We start from the raw sequence: 21,298 nt of genomic DNA, 5'->3' as shown, positions 1-21,298 counted from the left end.
AAGTGCAGGGAGCAACCGCATAGTTCAACTTGGACCCTGTAGGTTAAACTGGTTAACACTAACACGAACAAGAACAGCAACAACGCAGTCTATGCAAAAATACAAGCAATAGTTAAGACGAGTGCATTAACTAAGTCACCTATGAAACAGCTAACTAGTTACAACCCTAACCTTACAGTCAATTTAGAGATTAAATTTAGAATACGATTTCTCTCAGCATAATGACGGATTTAAAGAGTAAACAAACTCACCCGTTATTGTCTTCAAATGGATCCATGTCAAAGAAAAGTAATGATTCATCCTCTTAAAGCTTTACCGTAGCGTATTATTTATTTAGACATTGGCAGAGTACAGCATAAATTGCGTCTTTTGTGAATATCCAATGTTAGAAATTGCAGCGAGAAACTGCAGCTGTAGACACAAGATAGTCTGTTATCTTATGGTAGCAACGGAACGAAGCGAACTATATATGTATTAGGCTACCGTCATTGTTTCATTATACCAGCGTGTTTCCGCGCGTTTGCACAGAAACTCAGAACCTATCAATAAAATGGTTTTGCTATTTCTCAGCATAATGACAGATTCAAAGACTAAACGAACTCACCGGATACTGTCTTCAAATAATGTCTGGCACTGTCTTCCACTGCTTCCCCGACGTTCAGACCGTCCCCTCACTGATAAAAACTAGACCCTACGGTGTCGGATTACTTGCGTCGCCATGGATGTCGCTTGCCGTAAAGAAGTTTACTAGATGTCGTAACCGTTTAGATTTGGAGCCACAGCTCTTCCGCACCCCACCTAATAAAAACGGCCAAATGGCGGGCAAACCATATGGCGGACATAGGTGGTCCCAATAGTACCATCTGGTCGACATAGGTGATTTTTCGTGCCTGAGTAGTGGGGGGCCATAGGAACCGACCTACCAAATTTGGTTGCTCTAGGACTTATGGTTGCTGAGCCTCAGACACTTTTAGCGGAGAAAAATAAGAATAATAATAATAATAATAATCGGAACAGATACAATAGGGTTCCACCAGCTTCGCTGCTTGGACCCCTAATAATCCTAACAAAAACAATAGGGTTCCACCAGCTTCGCTGCTTGGACCCCTAATAATAATCCTAACAGATACAATAGGGTTCCACCAGCTTCGCTGCTTGGACCCCTAATAATCCTAACAGATACAATAGGGTTCCACCAGCTTCGCTGCTTGGACCCCTAATAATAATAATCCTAACAGATACAATAGGGTTCCACCAGCTTCGCTGCTTGGACCCCTAACCAGAGTTTTTGCATAACAACAGTCCAAATAGAACTACCAACCAGAGTTTTGCTTGGCAACGGTAAAATAATATGCCCTAACGCCCGCGGAAGAATATTTCACTTTCAGCTGATTAAATCGATAAAAATCAATAAATATAAAAGTAACCATATATAGTCATTGTTGGTAAACCGTTGTATAAGTGGGATAAACTCCTCCAGGCTGTCCCATTATTGGAAAATAATGTACATCACCACCCCCGTCGTACATTTTTTTTTTTCCAATAACGGGACAGCCCGTCGTGGTTTATTCCTTACTAATGCCACACAAGTCCTTGACACTAAACTTGAATTGTGGTTTGTAGGCAACGTTATACGTTATATTTTGTTTTGCACGCCTGACATCTTGGCACTGTAGCCTAAACTAGCATACCTGTCTCATCGTCACTATCAACTTCTGGTGCTTGTTGTGTACCTTCACTCTCAAACTGCAAGCTTGTTTTAATCATAAACAAGTTGCTGAATTTGGCACATTTGGCCACGTCATCTTGTAAAGCTTCTTTTTTTAAAATTCTGCTTTTTCAGCTCCCCCTTTCTCTTTCTATTCTCCATCTTGTCTTTTTTTATGTCTTACTTGCACCTTCTACCGATTTGATTTACGTCAATCAAGTGACCAATCATAACCTCCTGGGCTGGGATCGACCAATTTGGGATTTGGTAGGGGCCACTCTCACCCCCCCATCAGCATCCAAGTGTTTGTATGTTTCTGTTGAGCTGACCTCTGGTGTAGCCATTTTTCGGGGAAACAAGTGTATCAGTAGCAGTGTGTGCGAGCGTGCGACGCAGAGCAGCCCACGCTTCTGCAAGTGTAGCCTACATGATCTATTTATTAAATTATTGTGTTTACCGACCCTGTCACCGGCCCTTGCGGCCCAACAACCAGCCCGGCCCACCGGGAATCTTCCCATTTCCCCCGATTAGCCACTCCATGGGCAGTGATTTGAGTATTCAAATCCCAGAAAAGGAGGATAAGGAACCACATACAGACATGTATCCTGCCCAGCAGGTACACAAGTATGTCTGTTGCTTCAAGCTCTGACACACCATGCTTGTATACAGTTCATTAACTTTGCTTACTTCCAGCATAGACTGCACTGATTGGCCATTACAATTCGACCAGGGCTATGCAGAGGCTTTCCTGGGGTAGTTCAAATGAGTATTCCAGTAAGCTCTGATAAGCCTTTAAATACAGGTTCTAGTGCATGGAAACATTAATTGCCACCAAAGATTCGTTTGAAGGTTTGAGTGAGGCTGTTTATGATGATTGCACTGTCCTGGACACCCCTTAGCACTGAGCCGGGATTCCCCATAGCTGAGGGGAAGGGTTAATAAATGGAAGTGTTAATGAAACTGTACCAATGTAGCCATAGAAAAATATAGAATGGTTATTTTCAGCTGTGGTCCACAAGATTCTTTGCAATACTCTCCAGTGTTAGTCATCAGTTCAACAAGTTCCACAAGAACAAATTCAGAACAGTAATCTTCCAACTGGATTGGTTGTGCTTGGCTAACAGCCTGGCCCTCTGGTGCCCCTTCTGGACATCCGTTACTGCCTGACCTTCAGATAGTGGAGTCATACCTAGTGTTAATGACATTGGTGATCTTTCATTCTTTCAAAGGGACAATCTTAACCTCTTGCTCCACACACTTAACATGTCGATGCTGTTATGGTGAGTCTGTATGGGGTGTCTGCATTGAATACATGTTCACAATAAAATAAAGAATACAATGAAAAAGATTAAACTCTTGATAATAATCAGTGAGTCATAATTATAAAACATTTGAAGTAAGCCAGAATAAGGCAAATATGCGATTCATCAAAATGTAGTTACTTCACTGAAATAATTGAATCATAACCATCACTGACATAGATTCAGAAGCCTATAAGGCTGTACAGAAAACAGGAGCACTTCCACACCTTTCCAAATTACAAATCTCCTATAGCTGCAGGCTGGCTTTTTGTAATAGCTGATGAGTAGATCTTGTCCTTGATGCGTCTTCTGGAATTCAAATTAATATCCCATTTCATTATCATGTCAAACAGCGCAGACACGTACAGCATTACAGTGATGTAATGATCCATTAGGAGTGGGTAGTGGAATTGCACTCCACTGGATTCCTTGCCCTGAGTGAGGACACTGCTAACGCATCTAAAAGGCTGTCAAACAGATTAATCTCATTGGTTCTCAAGTGACTTGATTTTTTTATTTGTATAAACCACTGGTGTTTTACTTTGCTAATAAAATTAAAAACAATGCATATGCGGTGCTCCAATTTTGGGAAGCTAATTCCAGAGTACTTTTATTAGCTGTCAAATATATCATACGTGTTTGACATTGAGATATGACAGTCGCCACATTGCAAATCAATTTAGATGATAGAATGTTGAAATGATAAATTCCAGCAACACTCATTAAAGTGGATAGATTTTTAAAATCTAGAACTTTTGCTTCTCTGCATGGTGACAGCTGAATAAAGGGGACTGTCTGGAAACTGCTTTGTGAGGAATGAACATTGTATATGAGCATTTGACAGGGAATTTTGGGAATTCTGATCTCAGATGAAAACTTGCTATCCAAAAACCACATCATGAAAGTAAGGACCGCCATGGTCAATGAGGGACAGCTGTGCAGGTTAAATGAGAACTGATTGAGCACATTCCTGAACAGTGGAGTCTTACTCTGCACATTCCAAAAATAAATGAAAAATATATAGAAAATAGTATCAGAATTCAAAACAGTGCTTTCCATAAGCATGGCACTCAGAAGTTTGGTCATTGGCGTTAAACAAATGTGCAGGTAACTTAATGCTTACTGAGGGAACAAACAGACCCCCAGTGTCATCCTTTCACGGTGAATGATAAGTACAAATATCCAGTCTGAATCTGAAAAAAGGAAAAAAGAAAGAACACACTGTATGTTGTGAATCAGAGCTGGGAGAGTTCCTCGACGAGCTGATCTGATATGTTCCTATGGTGGGTCAAAGACCTGGCATCTACTGGCTGTATCTGTGCAATCTCATTAGTTATGGGTTATGTAATGGGACTCCTGGAGAGGATACAGTACCCTATGCTGATTAAGGTTGAGTACGCTGCGTACCCTGCTTATCAGACTTCTGTCCCCTTCACCGGGGATTTTTCCGGCTCTGAGACAGAGGACAGTTAAACGAGTGCACACCACGGGCCGGACTCAATGTCCACAGCTCCCTTGCAAATGTGCAGCAGATATTACACATAAAACAACAAAGGGGGTCTCCTTGTAAAGTTTTTACTGCTCTTTCTTTCTTTCTTTCTTCCTTTCTTAGACTTGCGATTCTGTCAAATATAGTTGTGTAGTGGCTGCAGGAAGAAGCACATGAAATATAGTGCTTCTGTTGTAGTTACGGGAAGCGTGTGGAATATATAGGACAATGGTACCGAGGGGAGAAAATATAACTGCACAAAAAAGGTAGCCTGTCATCCACCATGCCTAATGTGAAACAGCCCTAGATAGGTGGTGAAATGTGGCCGGAGACGATAACAGGGCTGCATTTCTCAAACAACAGCGGTGCGGTAACACACAGGACCCCAGGCCTGCAAGCAAGGAGACAGCCCCACGCCAGGGTCGGTGGAGGAAGGTTCTTTGAGGTGAAGCCATACTTCACCAGAAACCGGCGCTCTGAAGCTCCCTCCCCACCCGACACAAATCTCCATCACACCCCTTCGTTTCCAAGAATACCCTCCTTGCTTACTGGGAACTCTGGCGTCACACCCGGGATGCATACATCTTTTCTTTTTTCCAACTTTAACCTTGGGTTAAGAGGTATCTGCGTCAGATGGCTTTGCCGCACCCATTGAAGTCCGGCTTTGGTGCCTAATGCATTTAACTGAGGGAGTGGAGAGGCGCAAATGACGTCCGGCGGACGACCTTGTTTTATCGAATTACCGTAGCTGCACCAGGATACCTGGGAAGAAAGCTTATGATTGCTCTGTGATTTACTGGGGTGAGTCAGGAGGGGACAAGGACAATGTCCTCTTTACTATTTCCCAGGACAGGGCCATTATGAGACTTCAGCCACAAAGCTTGATGAAGGTAATGTGAAGCAACAACATTTATGGGAATCTGGAGGATGAAGAAAACTGGACAGACATGTACTGAGGGTGTTTTAGCTAATGGACCATCTTGTCTTTGCTAGGAACTCCTTTTTCTCTCTTTCCAGTTAAAGGGCTTTTTTTCCACTAAAAGTACTCTGAAGTTCACAGTACGGTGACATTGGAAAGATATTTCCACAATCCTCCAAATAGACAGAACATGCATTATGATAGCATTTTATCAATGACAGACTGATCCGAGCTAACTGCTATGGGAACTATGGAACTATGACGAGTTTTGCAACTGTTTTATTATCAAACAGTGATTGTCAAAGTCCACTGTAGGCCATTTCATCATCAGAATGCTTCATCTTCACTCCCTGCACATGGATGGTTCATTGTTTTAGAACTACTGAGAAAACTTTTGTGCCAAATAAAGTGGGTACACACTGACAACTGACAACACATCAGCCACATGTCCTTCTGTCCTTCTAGAAGGACAGCTTCCGAATGAATGCACATCCAGGGAGGGTGCTATTGGTAATGCCGCAGCAAAAGCCCTGAGATGGCAAAACCCTACCGTGCAACTCAGTGACCTCATATGCCAAAGCCATTTCCCCGTTACCACGACAACAGACCCAGACATCAGACTGTATTACAACACAGCTACATTTAAAAACAGAAAACTGCATTAGGGTGACTGAGTCAACTTACATCCACTCCTGTCCCCCACCCCTCTTTCTGGGTGCCAGGGGATATATTTCTCAAAGGAAAACCAGACAAAAAAAGTCAATTTTGTCTCAGAGGGCCGACTGTGCTGCAAGATATATGCCATTATGAATTATAAGCAACACATCCAATTTCCCCAAAAGGTCCACCGCAATTTAATCAAACTGTTGTTGAGGCAAGATTCAAAGTTTTTTTGGCAACTCCTGTTTGCATTGGTGTATTTATTAATCCCAGACTTGTTTACTTGGAGGGGGGGGGTACTCTTATGAGGTCAAACAAACCTCGAGAGGCACAAGAGGGTTTTTCTCAGTTAAACTGCTTTTACTTTGAGACTGGAAGCTGTCAATCAATCAGAGTGACTACCTCATTGTGCCCACATAAACAGATATGCGTCCTCTGGGAACAGTGATCGTTTGAAACTCTGAAATGTTTGTAACTTTGAAAGTGGAGTCAAACTGCACTCATTTTAATTATAGTAATTTATTTGAATGGTTACTCGCATTACTTTAGCCTAATTTTTAAAGGGGCACTCATTTTGTGGCTACAAATAATTGTATTTGTCAAAACCGAATTAACAAATCAGCCTAAAAGGGGCCAAACACAGCCTAGCAACAAGGCTGTAACTGACATGTCTGGCCAAAAAATACCACCAATCCTACATTCACAAAAAATAAACAAACTCTAAGATTTTTAGAATGTGCAAAACCTTTTGGCACACACAAAACTAATAACACAACCAATGTCATGTAAATTGTTTTGTATGTGCTACAAGGTGTTTGCATACACAAAAGGCCTTCGTAAATCAGGCCCTAAATGTCATCAAGAATACAGCATTTGTGAGCCTAAACAAGGTAATTAACATGGTGTCAGTGAGGAATGCCGAAAGGGGTGTTGCGATCTACAGACTGCAGAGGATTCTCCACACCACATCTCTAAGACATGTTTGGCTAAAGTAGGCAGTATACTTTGTAAGAAGTAGAAATTTTTGAGCAAAAATATGCAATGAGAACAACTGAAGAACAAAAAGGCACAGTGTTGTGTGTTCTCACGGTGCAGTGTGCGACGGTCTCCAGGGAGAACTTTTAGAAAATGTCCTTCTTGTCCTCTGACCTCCCCCGCTCAGCTATTGGTCCAAATATCGCATGGTTGGTTACGTCACGGTTGAGAGTTCAGTCTTCACATGCTAATGTACGGAAAGTCAACGGCAATCTCTTTTCTGTAGAGCCTAGTACACCTTGCACACATTCGGAAATAAGAGAAAGTGGACCCCCTTGTCTAAACTCCGCATTTGCTAAATGTACAGACAAAACTCTCCATTCTCCATCCTCCTCTGATTTAGAGGGCAAACGTGCTATCTCCTTCGCCTTTTTTTACTTCTTTTGCATAGCTAGATAAACTAAAGCCACTTTAAACACTTTAAACTTTTTGTTTTGTGTTGTGATCTCGCGTAGCCCTTCTCTTTATACATCCATGGCGTAGCCGCGAGACGGAGGTCTGGGCGAGATTCCAGCCCCGGTTAATAGCTGCCTCGTAATTATTTGTAATTATTCACGCCCCAGCAGCGTGTAGTGACTTTAAACGGTGCGGTGTTCTCACTGAGTATACCGACAACAGTGTTCGTGGACATGTTCGCCGGTGATTCTCAATCCTGAAGTTCTTTCTTCTTACTGAGTATACTGCCATCTTAAGGCATGCTTCCTTTCTTGGAAAATAAAACACGGCTTCTTCCTGTTCCGGAATCTTGTCCTGGTATCTAGAGCCTTGCACAGTCTTCACTGCATCCCTGTCACCATGAGGACGCCATTGTCAATTTCATGAAGCATGAGATGAATGCGTATGCACAAGCAAGAGTAAGACCCTTTACAGTCACATTCATACAAGCAAATGCATATGAAACAAAAAGTGCAAGAAACATATTTCATAAGTCAAGAGTTGTCATGAATGACTCCAAAAAGCATTGTGTGATGAGAAACAAAATTTACAGAGAAAATGCATATAATACCATATATTTAAATGTGAAGGTTTGATGAGAAACAGAGAATGAAAGAGTGAATTTAATATTATTATTGTTATTGTTATTATTATTATTATTACTATTATTGCATTTTTGTTTGTGTTTTACACAGTGAGAGACTTGCTAGAGCCCAGGTGCTGTGGATGAAGTCCAGTTGCCAGCGAGGGTAGCAGGAAACAGAAGTTTGGGTGAATGCGATGTTTGTGTTGTCCGGAATGTTCTGAGGCCGATAGGGTTTCACATCAGAAGGCATCTTAGCCTGGGGGAGGGGGGGGGGGGATTACAGTCGGCGCGATGAGAGGACTAAGAGGCCTAATCTGTCAGGGGCCCATGGGGACCCCCAAGGGGACAAAGACTGTTAGTAAGGAGGATGCGAGTGAAAGGCTAAAAAACAGGATGGATCTGTAACAGAAGAAGTCAGGCGATGGCTTTATTATCCCCGTACTCATCATTCCCCTTACACTGTTTACGAGGAAACTGAGGGGCTATTTCCAGATAGCGTCTATCTCTGTGATGCGGAAGCTGACGGCTAAAGGCACTTATGCGTGACGAGGCCACTTTGATGATCCAGGAGGCCTCTCAAAGAGCTATACTGTAGGCACTTCCTTTACTTTTACCACCCACCAAACAGGAAGAGAGCAAATTTTTTTTCTTCTTCTTCCTGCCAACGGGTGGAAATCCCTGCTTTTGGGGCTTTTTGGCGTTCCCCTCTTTCGCACGGGCCCGCTCGAGAGAGAGCGGCTGCCGGCTGGGATGGGTGCAGTAAAGGTCAGTCTGTCTGCTATGCTAATTGGATTCAGCTTCTTTTTTTTCAGAAGCCCAGCCAAAGGACCGTTGCTCGGTCCCAGAGGCCGCTGGCTTCAATAAGAGGCTAATAATCCGTCTACCTCTGCAGAGGGCCCTGAGAACCGAGACACACACCACAGATGCCTTTGTCCACAGATCACTGGAGGGAAAAAAAGAGACATTTTGTTCCTTTACCTCTTTTATCTGCTGACAGAAACTACTGGCTGGTGAGCCTCGGCTATTCACAATGCCTCCCTGCCATTTTTTTTACTGTTATGAGTACACTTTTTTACATTGTGTCAGGAAAAAAATTAATGACATGACTGTATCCTGTTTTTAACTCTTGTAGTGTGTATATTGTTATTGGAGCTATGGATTTCTGAGGGACCAGTGGGGAATGTGGTGCTGAAGGAATGGTGAAACGTGAAGTGTGTGTGTGTGTGTGTGTGTGCGCATGCGTGCGTGCGTGTAGGGGGGGGTGTATGTGTATGTCTGTGAATGAGAGAGAGTGTACATGTGTGTTGGTGCACAGTATGTGTTTCACTATGTTACCTGTGGTCTGGCTCTGGGTCCGTATGCACTGAGCCAACCCTTACCTTTACCCACTTCCCCCAGCTGCCTCTTCCACGCTGCATTAAAGATTCATAAAATATCATTCATTGCCCTTGCAGCAAAAAGGGTTACATACCTTCCTGGTACAACTGCGTGCTAAGCTTAGAAACAGTCTGAACTGTTTCCCAGCTCTTTCTGCAGCCAAGTAAAGAGAACTGTGATGCAAGTGTTGTTCAAGGTTAAAGTTCACCAGATTTGTGAATGACAGGTGAAGCTCTACTTGTGTCCTTTCAAAATATTATTTTATATCCTTAAATATAACTAGCAAATGGATACTCTGTGTGAAATTTTTTTCAAAAGTTTGTTATTCATTGCGTAACAATTTTAGCGTGTTCATGCATCTGAACTTCTTGGCGAACCCATAAGACCCCACAGCCCGTACACTCACAACTTTAGTCAAGGAATAGGAGGGAACAACACCAGAAACACATAGCACCCTCTCTTGGCCAAAGAGAAAAGCATATTTCCACAGCTGTGGCGACTCCAGGAGCGACCAAAGAAAAATTATTGAGCTAAGCAGTCTACAAGTCTGTCTGTGAAAAGGGCATCAGACACTCACAACAGCTGCTAAAATTTCACCAGAGAGGAGACAGCATACCTCACATGAATTCAAATAAGCACTGGGATAAATGAGGACTTCAGTATTTAAGTAAAAAGAAACATTTGAAAAGATGTTGCCTTCTAGAGTACAGTTGAAGGAGGGTGATCTATCATCCTCAAACAGGCAACTCACCTCCCGTCCTGAATCGGGTGCGGACACTTTCACATATTAGAAATGAGCCTCATCACAGACTTGTAAAACATCCTTTCCTTACTCGTTCATCTATGTCCATTAGATGTGATGTCATTGAAACAAGTTGTTTCTGAAACACGCACACACTCACAGGCATGCACACACACACACACACACACACATAAATGCATAATAAAGAAGACAAAAGAAAGCAGAGAAAATGATGACCCAGCTGTCAAGAGGCCTTCTGAAGAGCAGGAGCAGGGAGAAAAATGCCCACTCGGTCAGAAAACAAGGTCAACCAAGAACATATAACCTATTTTGTGCTGATAAAGGATAATGGTTGGTGGCATTACTTCATCGCAAATTCTGGGTTACATATACTCTCTTTTTCTCTCTCTCTCTCCCTCTCGTTCACTCGCGCTCGCTCTGTCTCCCAACCTAAATCCTAACCGTCTCCGCCACCTAGAGGAGGATCCTACAAATGCCTTTGAAGAAAATCGCCCACCCCCCATCTCGAACCGCCCGTAACCGGCAAGACTTGATTAAAACACAATATCGCATTGTTTTCCCCCTTCTTTTCTTTCATTTTCCCGTCAACACTAATCAAAATTATTATAACTTCTTTTTTATTCGACGTTTCATAAAAGCCCAGGCAGGTCTCCAGGTTGGTAATTCTATCGTCATCAGCTTTTTCTTTGAGAAAAGCCTATTCATTCAGCCACCACTTTTTACGGCTTTATTTTTGGTCAATTAACACCCTGCGGATTTTTGAGACAGACACCTCGTAAAACTGCATGAAATATGTAGGAGCGAATGCGGGGCGCGCTGGTTCTGAAATGTCCTCGTATTACACCGGCAGTCGTGCAGCTGACCTTTAAAGAGCACGGGCATGCTGGGCGAGGTCACGGCATCAAAGCTACCAACGCAAAAGAGCCAAGGCACCGGTCAAACGTGAGGGCCGGTTCAATCTAACCGCGGTGACACCGTGTTCTGAACTCCCAAGCGATGTCACTTGATATAATTATCTTGTGCCATGGACTATCAAAGTCATGATGATATATATATTTTTTAAATTCATTATCCAAAGAACAAAGTATGAGAGCAGCAAGATCAAGCCACTCACTGCCCTACTCTCAACCACAAAAAATAATTTTGCAGAATAAAAATTATTTTTTAATGCAATGCATTTGTTGTTGGTGGAACATACTACAATATGTCATAAACATAAAAAGTCCATCTGTTTAGCACATTAGCTGCTCACCCTACCCCCCCTTTCCTGGTTTATTTTCCATTCTCTCATTCTCGTTGTCCTCTCCCCCCTCCTCCTGTGCTCCTCTCTTTCTTCCTCCCCTCTTTCTTTTATCCTTTCCCTTCCACTCTGTCTCTACCTGGATCCTCTCTCTATCTCCCTCTGCTCCACGCCTCCAGTTCCTCATCATCTCCCTCTATCCTTTCTCTCCCCCTCTCCTACTGACTCATCTCTCCTTTCTTCTCCACCTCTCCCCACCCTATCCCTGTCTACAGCCCCCCCACTCCCCCCACTGTCTCTCACCGCCTTGGTGACGTTGTCCTGCACCAGGCTGTAGAGGGGCACGATGCGGGTGACTTCCAGCAGGACGGGCGTGGGGCTGGGCTGTTGCAGGCCTGGGCGTCGGCACAGGTGGCAGGCGGATGGGCAGCGACCCTTCTCCTCGCAGCGGATCTCCACGCCCGCCACCAGGTGGTCCTCCGAGAGCCGTTGCGCGGCCAGCAGGCCGGTCAGGTAGGTGATGAAGGGCATGGACTTCAGCTCCCTCCGGCTGCCTAGGTCGGTGGTTTCTGTGGGGCAAATCACCGTGAGAATCCGATGTACAATAACTGCATCCTGAAGGTCATACAGCATACTCATTATATAACAGTTATCCATAGCCATGAACATCAAGAACAGATAACGATACAAGTGCAATATAGTGTGGGTGTGAAGTATGGCCATGTGGGGCGTTGTTTCAGGCACGGGTGTGGGATGAGGTCTGGGTGGAGGCTGTGGGGCTTAGGGTGTAGTATGTGGTTGCGGGGTGTGGGTCTTCACGCATGGGTGTGGGTATACATGGTGGTGTGTTTGCGGGATGTTGGTTTTGAGGGGTAGGTGATGAATTTGGGTTTAGAGTGTGGGAAGATGATTTATGGTGTGAGGTGAGGGTCGGAGTCTTGGGTGGTGTTGAATGTGGGTTTGGGTTTGGGATAAGGGTCAGGGTTTGGGGTGGTGTGGGATGTGGGTCTGGTGAGGGGCCTCTGAGTGAACTTAGTGAACACTTGAAAACATATAAACACCCTCAAGGCTCTCTGCCATCAATCAATCAATCAAAATAAAAAGTCTATCTCAAAAAACCCTGTTAATCCACCTTTTATTTATTTATTTTTTTCAATGGTGTCGGTTTGTTTATCTCTTCCTAGTTAGGACTGAAATTTGCTTGCTGTCCAATGGCTGTGATGCACTGTACAAGTTGTTTTGCCTCCAGTTTCGGTTGAGTCTTTTCGTCTTAAATAGAATTCAACCAGAATATCATTAGTAAATAGCCATCTGTCTGAATGTAAAATTTCAATGTAATTATTCCCTAGATAAGTTCATTATAATTATAAAGCATGCACTATTGTAATAAGTAGACGGGGGGTCTCCAGAGATTCTAGAAATCACAGAGCTGCTAAAAATAGGTTTTCTTGTGTGCAGCATCATCCACAGCTTAAGTAATATTTCATTGAAGAAGAAAGTGGAGAAATCATAATAGAAGATGGAGTAATCACAATGGTTTTGCAATGGCTGTATTTCATCTTCCCAAGGGTACGGCGGCCAACACTGCACAAGCATAGCTGAACATGCATGTGTTTACCCATGCAGAGCAATGAGGAGAAAGATTTAGGGGGATTAAGGGAAAGAAAAAAAGATGATGGTTCCTTGGCGACTTATTCCTCTTCACATGCATATCAGTTCTTAAATATTCTTTTACTCTGGGCTTCGTCAGAAACAATAAGGATCCAGCCCATCCACCTTAAGCCCACATATTAACACCTCCCCTTTCTCCACCATGCTCCTCCCCCTATGAAATAATAATAATATAAACAGAAACGTTTTGAAACAGAGAGTAACATACATTTTTCATTTTAAAAATCTAGTTGGAGAGCATTACAATGTATATAAGGAATCATATTTAACTCATAAATCAAAGCTATATTCCATCCTTGGTGGCCACAGAAATTTCAAGAAGCCACTGTATTACGTCATGGAAGAGCAGATAAGTGTTAGGCTGGCTTCACATTCTCTTGGCTCTGTCTGTCAGGGCTGTTCTGCCAAACAGACGCGGTACTGCGTGAGAAAGCCACAGTGCCTTGGGAGACTCTACCCTGCAGGCAGTGGCCAAAGCCTCGAACCCCCCCTACAGCTGGGAGTTTGCGGACACCCGCTCGACAGAAATGCGCCGGGCTATTAGTTCACCCGTGCACGTGTGCCAAAGCAAGATTCAAACTTGTGGCAACGGTGGCTAACAGTGAAAAACGGCACCGCAGACCACATTCCCCCGTGCGAGGTGGGATCTTTGATTCTTCCAAGACACTACCCCGCCATGACGTCACCGGCCATTAATCAAACCACAGCCGTGAGGTGCTTTCTCTCAACGGCTCCTCGTCGAGCCCGGGGGCCCAGAGCGAGGACGCGGAAAAGCTCATTTAATCACGCGTGATGGATGAGCGGCGGGCAGATGCAGCGGGCGACGCGGCCGAGGCGAAGAGCGCCAACCAACAGCATCTTACGCAAGAGCGCCTCCGCAAACTCTCAAACTCACCATGCACACCTCCGCAGAGCTGCTGTACATTAGCGAGCCTTTACTCAATGTCTGCTGTCATCTGCCAAACCTCTCCCCACAGTGGAAAAGAGACACATTCAATCCAACCGCAATGTGTAATAATTACATAATATATCATTAAATCTAAAATATATAATATTTCTGATAAGAATATATACATGCACAAGTGCAGCTCATTGTTCTCTGTTTCTATACATGTTTTTTTTATGACCACTAAACTGAAAAATAAGAAAAGCAGTTCTTGCTTATCGTGTAACCCGTTATTCAAAAGTCAAAATGACTAAGCTGCTTCTAAAAGTAAAAGTAAAATAACTGCACATCAGACAGTGCTGCTAGTTATCTGTAGCTTGATTACTCAGCATTTTATATGTCCTTCATTTTCAGTTTCTCTGTGATTCCCTTTTCATTTCCAACTATGTTGCCATTTTATTTTGTGTGTTTTACTGCTTAGCTTGGCTGAGCTTGGATGCAATGCAAGCCTTGGATCATTCTGTTACAGCACAGAGAAATGAAAAGAAAGAACATGCTGGATGGGAAGCTGGAGAACCCCAGAAGAAGACAGAACGTGCGTACATGTAATAGGTGTAAAAAGGATTACCTGCACACTGCATTAGAATGTACCCAGTCAGTGTTTAATAAAGACTCTCAATGAAATACTGACTGGAGTATTTTAAAGCACTGTGCAGGTAATCCTTTTTTTAAACTGGAGAACTGCACAAATGAGGAGATAATACAACAATTATAATGATCTTACTGTGAACCTGGGTCAGTGTTAGTACTGACATACCCTATGCAAACACCACAGAAATCTCTGTTTTCTGCAGTTTGACTGACCTGGGATCAGAAGGCCGCATAAGGCATTCTCCTCCATTAGCAACATGACCGTGAAAGTGCAATGGTAGACAAATCTCTCACCCCCCCACTCCCACCTCACACAAACACATACAAATACACACAGCTGAGTTTCTATGGTGATGTTGAAAAAGTTTTCTTTTTTCCTTGGCTGTATAACAATTATACCTTTTGAATCAGATTTTAAAATGACAGAACGAGCTATTTCCTCTTGCTGGCATTGAACAAAAACCTGCTTTCAATTATTCCTCATTAGAGAGTAGCCATTTACTTGTTCATATTAATTTATAGTAATTTATTGAGCACGGTCTTTCCCAGCAGCACTTAACATACTTCAGATAAGATCGGGAGGACAATACCGACCTGCTAAACACAAGCGATTAAGGAAACTGCAGTTTCAATTCAAAGCTAAATTAATGTAAACCACTGACACGGGAATAAGCAGCTATTGGAAAAAGTCTTTTTCTGTAATTAGAATGCTGGTGGATTGATACTGTGTTTTTATTCTCTTGCTTACAGAGATACTTTTTCGTTGTTGAGTGGTGACATTTACCTGCACTAACAGATGTGTGCCCATTAACCTGTGCTAACAGCCATGTGACTGTTTACCTGTACAAACAGGTGTGTACTTATTTACCTGTGCTAACAGGAATGTGCCTGTTTACCTGTGCTAAAGGGAGTGTGCCCATTTACCTGCACTTATAGTCATGTGTCTGTTAACTTGAGCTAACAGGCATGTGTCCATTTACCTCAGTGGTGTCAAACTCGTTGCCATGGAGGGCCGTGTGTATGCAGGTTTTCATTCCAGCCTCAGATCTTGATTATATAATTAGTTAAATTATTTGCTGAATTAGGGATGCAGGTTTGTGCACAATGGTGACCCGACGTCTATGGTGACCCGCATTGTCTAAATAAAAATTTTCTTATATTCTGTGCTTCAATGCAGTTAAACGCATATGGCTGAATGAGTAATTGGACTCAATTAAGGCAGCATTAATTGGTTGGAATGAAAACCTGCATACACACGGCCCTCCATGGCAACGAGTTTGACACCACTGATTTACCTGCACTAACAGGCATGTGCCTGTAACAGGCATGTATCTGTGGTGTGGGGATGGCTGGTTTAAGCAGCCACACCTGCCCTGGGTCAAGCTAATTAGACCTGGCCAATTGGATAATTGGTTAAGAATTAGATAATTGGCCAGGCTAATTGGACCCGGGAGCAGGAGTGGCTGCACCTGTGCGTAGTGAGGTAGTCAGTGCGCACAGGTTAAATCTGCCATCCCCACTCACATGGGGGAGCCTCTCTGTCATGACAGTGTTTTACATCTGCTCATTTGGCTGTACCATCTTGCCAAACCCTCGTAAATAAATGTGGACTATTTGAACATCTTCTCCCTGTGTCTCTGTGCTGGAGGGCCCCTAGGAAAGCCACTTCGGTGGCCTGTGGCAAGCGTGTTTGCCACAGTATCCTTTTACCTGTGCTAACAGGCATGTGCTGGTTTACCTGCACTAACAAGTGTATGCCTGTTTACCTGTGGTAATTATTCTTATGAAAAAGGAATACTGTCATACACTAAACTGTTGAAAAAAAAAAAAACTGGAGGCCTCTTACTCTACAATGTTATGATGCCAAATATTAGCAAAATGTGTCGCTCATAGCAATGGTGCCCAATACGTCAATCGCAATCAACCAGTTAATCGCAGAGGCCATGCTAGTAGTATTTTTAAAATTTGCATCCATTAAAATTATAATTGTTCGTGTTTTCATCCGTCTTTCGTACAGCTTCAGACAGCTTGACAGACAGGTACAGGTACTAGATTGGCTACATCTCTTGTCAATCTGCTGCTGTTGAAAACTGTTATATTAAGCATCCCCATTCATGATATAGGCCCGATTGTGCAGTCAGTTTCATGGAATAGTCACGTAAATGTCCAACATTATATGATAGTAACGTGATGACTTTAGAAAAGCACTTTATATGGGACAGAGAAGTCGTGGTAGTGACATAATAAATCTGGTCCATTTTAGGCAGGCAATTTTGCTTTCAACAGTTAACAATTTTACTTTGATGCCAATACAGGTAGTTGATAATTCTACTTGATTTTGGAAATAGATAAACTACACACACGGTACTGGAAAATGTAGTCAAGCTAGTAGCTCTGCCCGACACTAGATATATAGAACACTTTTACAGTTATTTCACATATCTTACGATGCACTTGGACACATCATCAGTGACGTAACCTAGGGTCATGGGGTGTTTTGGGTCATTTAACAATCATACACCCTCACCCAGGCGATCCAGCCAGGGTTAATCAGGCCCTAGCTTGTGTCCATGTAGCATGTGTTGTCCAAACCCCCCCCCCCCCCCCCCCCCCCCCCCGATTCACAGCCATCTTGACGCCTTCTCTGCAGCTTCAGTGGTGTCCTTGATGGCTTTCCTGCTGTGCAGTCCTGTAATGTCAAGGAGCTTGAAGCCCCCGTGGAGAGACTGGCCTGCAAAGCCTCTGCAGCCCACCTCTATAGGAACACATTGTGCCCTCCATCCCTGCCTCCAGCACCCGCTAACCAGGTCCTCATACTTGGTCCTCTTCCTCTCATAGGCCTCCTCCATCTGGTCTTCCCAAGGAACAGTCAGCTCCAGCAGGACCACCTGTCTTGATATTTCAGACATCAGGACCATGTCTGGCCTGAGCGTGGTCTCTGCGATGGTGTCTGGGAACTTGAGCTACTTCCCCAGATCAACCTTCAGCTGCCAGTCCCTTGCTGTGACAAGGAGCCCACCCTGTACTTTTGGCTGAGCCTGGGGCTTCTCCCCCGCCTTAACAAACACAATAGCCCATTTTTCTGGGGAGTGTTGCTTAGCTTGGCTGATCCCTGTGCAGATGGTATCTGCTATCACCTTCAGGACCTGGTCATGATGCCAGCGATAGCGCCCCTCTCCCCGGGCCTTCACGCGACAGCTGAGGATATGTTCAAGTGATCCTCTTCTCTGGCACAGAGGGCATGCTGGTGTCTCAACCATACCCCAGCAGTAGAGGTTAGCTGGGCTGGGGAGAACATCATAGACTAACTGATCAGGAACTTGATTCGGAGCAGTTCAACCTTCCATACCTAAGAGATCTTCCGCTCTGTCACTTCTGGTCCCTCCCATCTGGTCCATGCACCCTGCTGCCGCATCCCCACCATCCTACTGGAGCAAACTTCTTCCACCCCTACTTGCACATCCTCCTGGACCAGGTGATGCCTCTCTTTTCCTTAAGGCCTTGTTGTAGCGAGGTCTTGGGATGCTACCAAGCCCTGCACGCCCAGATGCCACTGATCCCAGCAGCACGCTGTGCCACAGCTGTGACTCAGCCTGTTCAGCTGCCTCCTGCACCCTCCACTTCCTCCTAGTCCTCACTTCAATGTTGGGTGTGGACTCTGTTGTCAGTGGAGTCTCTGTATTGCAGCACCTCTCTTGCATGGGTGACTATGTCAGTCAGTCCGTAACTCCTCAGTCAGGCTGCTGAATGGGAGCCATAGCTTGTTCTTCTGACCGTACAAGGTGATGCTGCTCAGGCTTCGTGGCAGGTCCAGTTATCTGTGGAGGAATCGGCTGACTTTCCTTTAAAACCCTCTACAGTCGTCAGTGGGACCTCATAGACTATCAAGGGCCTCAGGAGACTAGCAAAGGCCTTGAACTTCCCTGGCAGCCCTGATTTGTCTACTACCATCAGCTATGGCTCTAACTCCTTGCTGGTTGTCTGGAGTGATGTGGTGTGCAGTCAAAGACCTTGCCTAGGCTCTTGACTGTCTTCTCAGTGACAGATGGGATCTGGATACATCCTAGGGAGAAGCAAATCTTGTCTGTTACTTTCCATTGCTTCACAACCACTGACCTGGGCTGAATTTCCGAGTTTCGATGTACCTTAACGTTCTACAAAAGTTTCTAATGTATACCTTTCAAAGGGAGCTCGCTTTTTTGCGAGTGTTTCCCAGACTATACCTTAGCAGTTGCCTTAAGGGACAGTTCCAAAGGTACGTCGTAAATTGGAGCTGGCCTTCACTGTGGTGCTGAAAAGTTTATCAATAGATGCCACGCAAATCTATTATCTCACTTGTAAAGGCTTATGAACGATGTTTTAATATAACAAGTGTTGTTATAATCATTTTACATAAATCTAATATTGCAGAAGAGGAAGCTATGCCTACTAAATATCATCTGCTAATCTCTTTAAGAGTCAAAACGAGACCTTGTGATAGTTTCAATCAATAAATGTAGGCTACAAAAGATAAAATAAAGAGCATCAATCGGGACATATAAGCCATAGTCTGGGACTTCTCGGAAGCCCAGTAAAAAGGATATAGGCTACATATGGGTGAATTATTTTGTTCTTATTGAAACAAAGGTCTAATGTTAATTTGTTTTTGTCACACAAAATATAGGCAACTGTAGCAGCATATCCACTGATTCCCACGAACTTTTCTCTGCAGTGCAAAAATGATCGTAGATGAAAGGCAAAAGCGCATCTGTGGAAATTGATCATGATTAATTCTATACCGGGTATGCCTTATGAATAGGCCTACCTGTTAAAGTGATATGTTCATCCATCTAAATTTTCTGTTGGTAGTCTTAAGTTTAACCCTCTGGGGAGCTCGACAAGATGAAATGAACTTTTGTTTCTATTTGGATGATTAAGTTCACGAGCTGCTATCATACAGACGCAACAAAAACATTGACAGAAACCTTAGAATCGCGACTTTCCAATGCGCTCATTGGCAAATAATATGAATTGTTTTAAAAGTTGTTGATTGATTAAACCATAATTAAACCATGTATGCTTCGTTAATCCTTACTCATTACTATGTGAATTTCGCTCAGCAGGAAGTCCGCCCAAATCGCATTCACATGTTAAAGACATTATAATTACTCTCCATAGAAGGGGACTATGGGAGGGGTGATGCGAGATCCGTGTGAGAAATGCCAAGCCTGCGAAAACGGGATAGAATGTCAAAGTGTAGCCTAATTCACTTCTTTTGAGGTAAACATTTCGTTTAATTTTGTAAAATGGTCCGTCTGGAAGCCGACACTGATGAAGAGCGGTGTCATTTCGAACAGCGAACTGATCCAGCTGAGGATCAACTTCATGAGTAAATATATTTCTTATGATAATATTGGTAAATATGTGTACTGTACTGCAACGTATCTCTGTGTTTGTAGGAATATCCAGCAATATGCGCGTTTGTAAATTCCCACACTACGAACGATTCAAACTATTGCATCTCAAAATTATAGGCTAGGCTCTCTGCATCTGGTTGTGTTAGAAGTAGCAGGTAGACCGTATTTTTTTTTGATCATATTGGTAATAAATAGCCCATGCCTGGCGTGTAGTGGCGTGGCTAGGATTCTAAAACCGATGTCCTCGCACAAGCGATATTAGCATACTGTAAGTAAGTTCGGGAAATAGCAATAAAATAACCACTTAGCTAAACAGACCTAGCCTACTGCAGATTGAGACATTGCTATTGATGAGTTGCGTGTAGTTGAGTTGGAATATCTTTATTTAGTTTAGCTAATGTTGTTTCATTGATAGCTTGCATTATTTGTAAATGTGTGCTGTATTACATTCTCTGTGTGTTTGTAGGAATATTCACTAATATGCGCGCTTGTAAATTCCCACACTACGAATGATTCTAACCATTGCTTCTCAAAATTATAGGCTACCTCTCTGCGTGTGGTTGTGTTTGTTTGGTTCTTTGTTTGTATATGATGTAACCATGTCACATTTCCTAAGTTTTGTTTTCATTAGTGAGTGGTTTGTCCCTTTTTTGTAAAGCACAATTTTGTTTTTATTATATTTACAGAGATGCTGATCAGGAATCACGGCCTAGTTCACCACTAGCTAAGAGGCCATGCAGGTTTTGCAAGAGTACACCAGTCTCATCTCATGTTCCATGCATATAGTTTACTTCAATAAATGTTCTAAAATCAAAAGATGTCTTTGTTTCTGTCTTCTAAATGGCTCAACGAGTCTTTGTCTTAGTGGTGGGGAGGCATGCGGCCAGGTGTGAATAGCCTACTTAGCTGGCAGGTCCTCCTACCCAATGTATATTCATTACAGACAGGCCATTTGCCCTCCCATTCTCACCTGGTGTTGAAAAATAGTAGTCACAACACTAACTTTTAGCAATTTATTTTATATTTCTCATTGGATTTGCTAAAATATTTTGTCATCTTTTGATACACAAGACCCTGATGAACACATTTCAGTGATCCAAAAACTTAGATACTATTGTTTAGTGTGTTTTATTACAACATTCCTGTGCATGTTCAAAACTACTGTTTACAGTTTGTGTGTT

General features: G+C 43.3%; 1 protein-coding gene across 6 annotated transcripts in view; it reads right to left on the bottom strand.

Moving 5' to 3' along the window:
- LOC118206226 (astrotactin-2-like) overlaps nt 1-21,298 on the bottom strand; it is a 466,985-nt gene that overhangs the window by 100,700 nt on the left and 344,987 nt on the right. For all 6 annotated transcript variants that reach the window (XM_035378599.1, XM_035378597.1, XM_035378598.1 and 3 more), the window contains one exon: nt 11,817-12,082. In XM_035378599.1, the coding sequence (XP_035234490.1) occupies nt 11,817-12,082 (266 nt within the window). The remainder of the gene's footprint in view (nt 1-11,816; nt 12,083-21,298) is intronic.

The sequence above is a fragment of the Anguilla anguilla genome, chromosome 10 (assembly GCF_013347855.1).
Source record: "Anguilla anguilla isolate fAngAng1 chromosome 10, fAngAng1.pri, whole genome shotgun sequence".
Taxonomy (NCBI): Eukaryota; Metazoa; Chordata; class Actinopteri; order Anguilliformes; family Anguillidae; genus Anguilla; species Anguilla anguilla.
The sequence above is the reverse complement of the archived record's forward strand: the minus strand, read 5'-3'. Positions and strand labels throughout refer to the sequence as shown.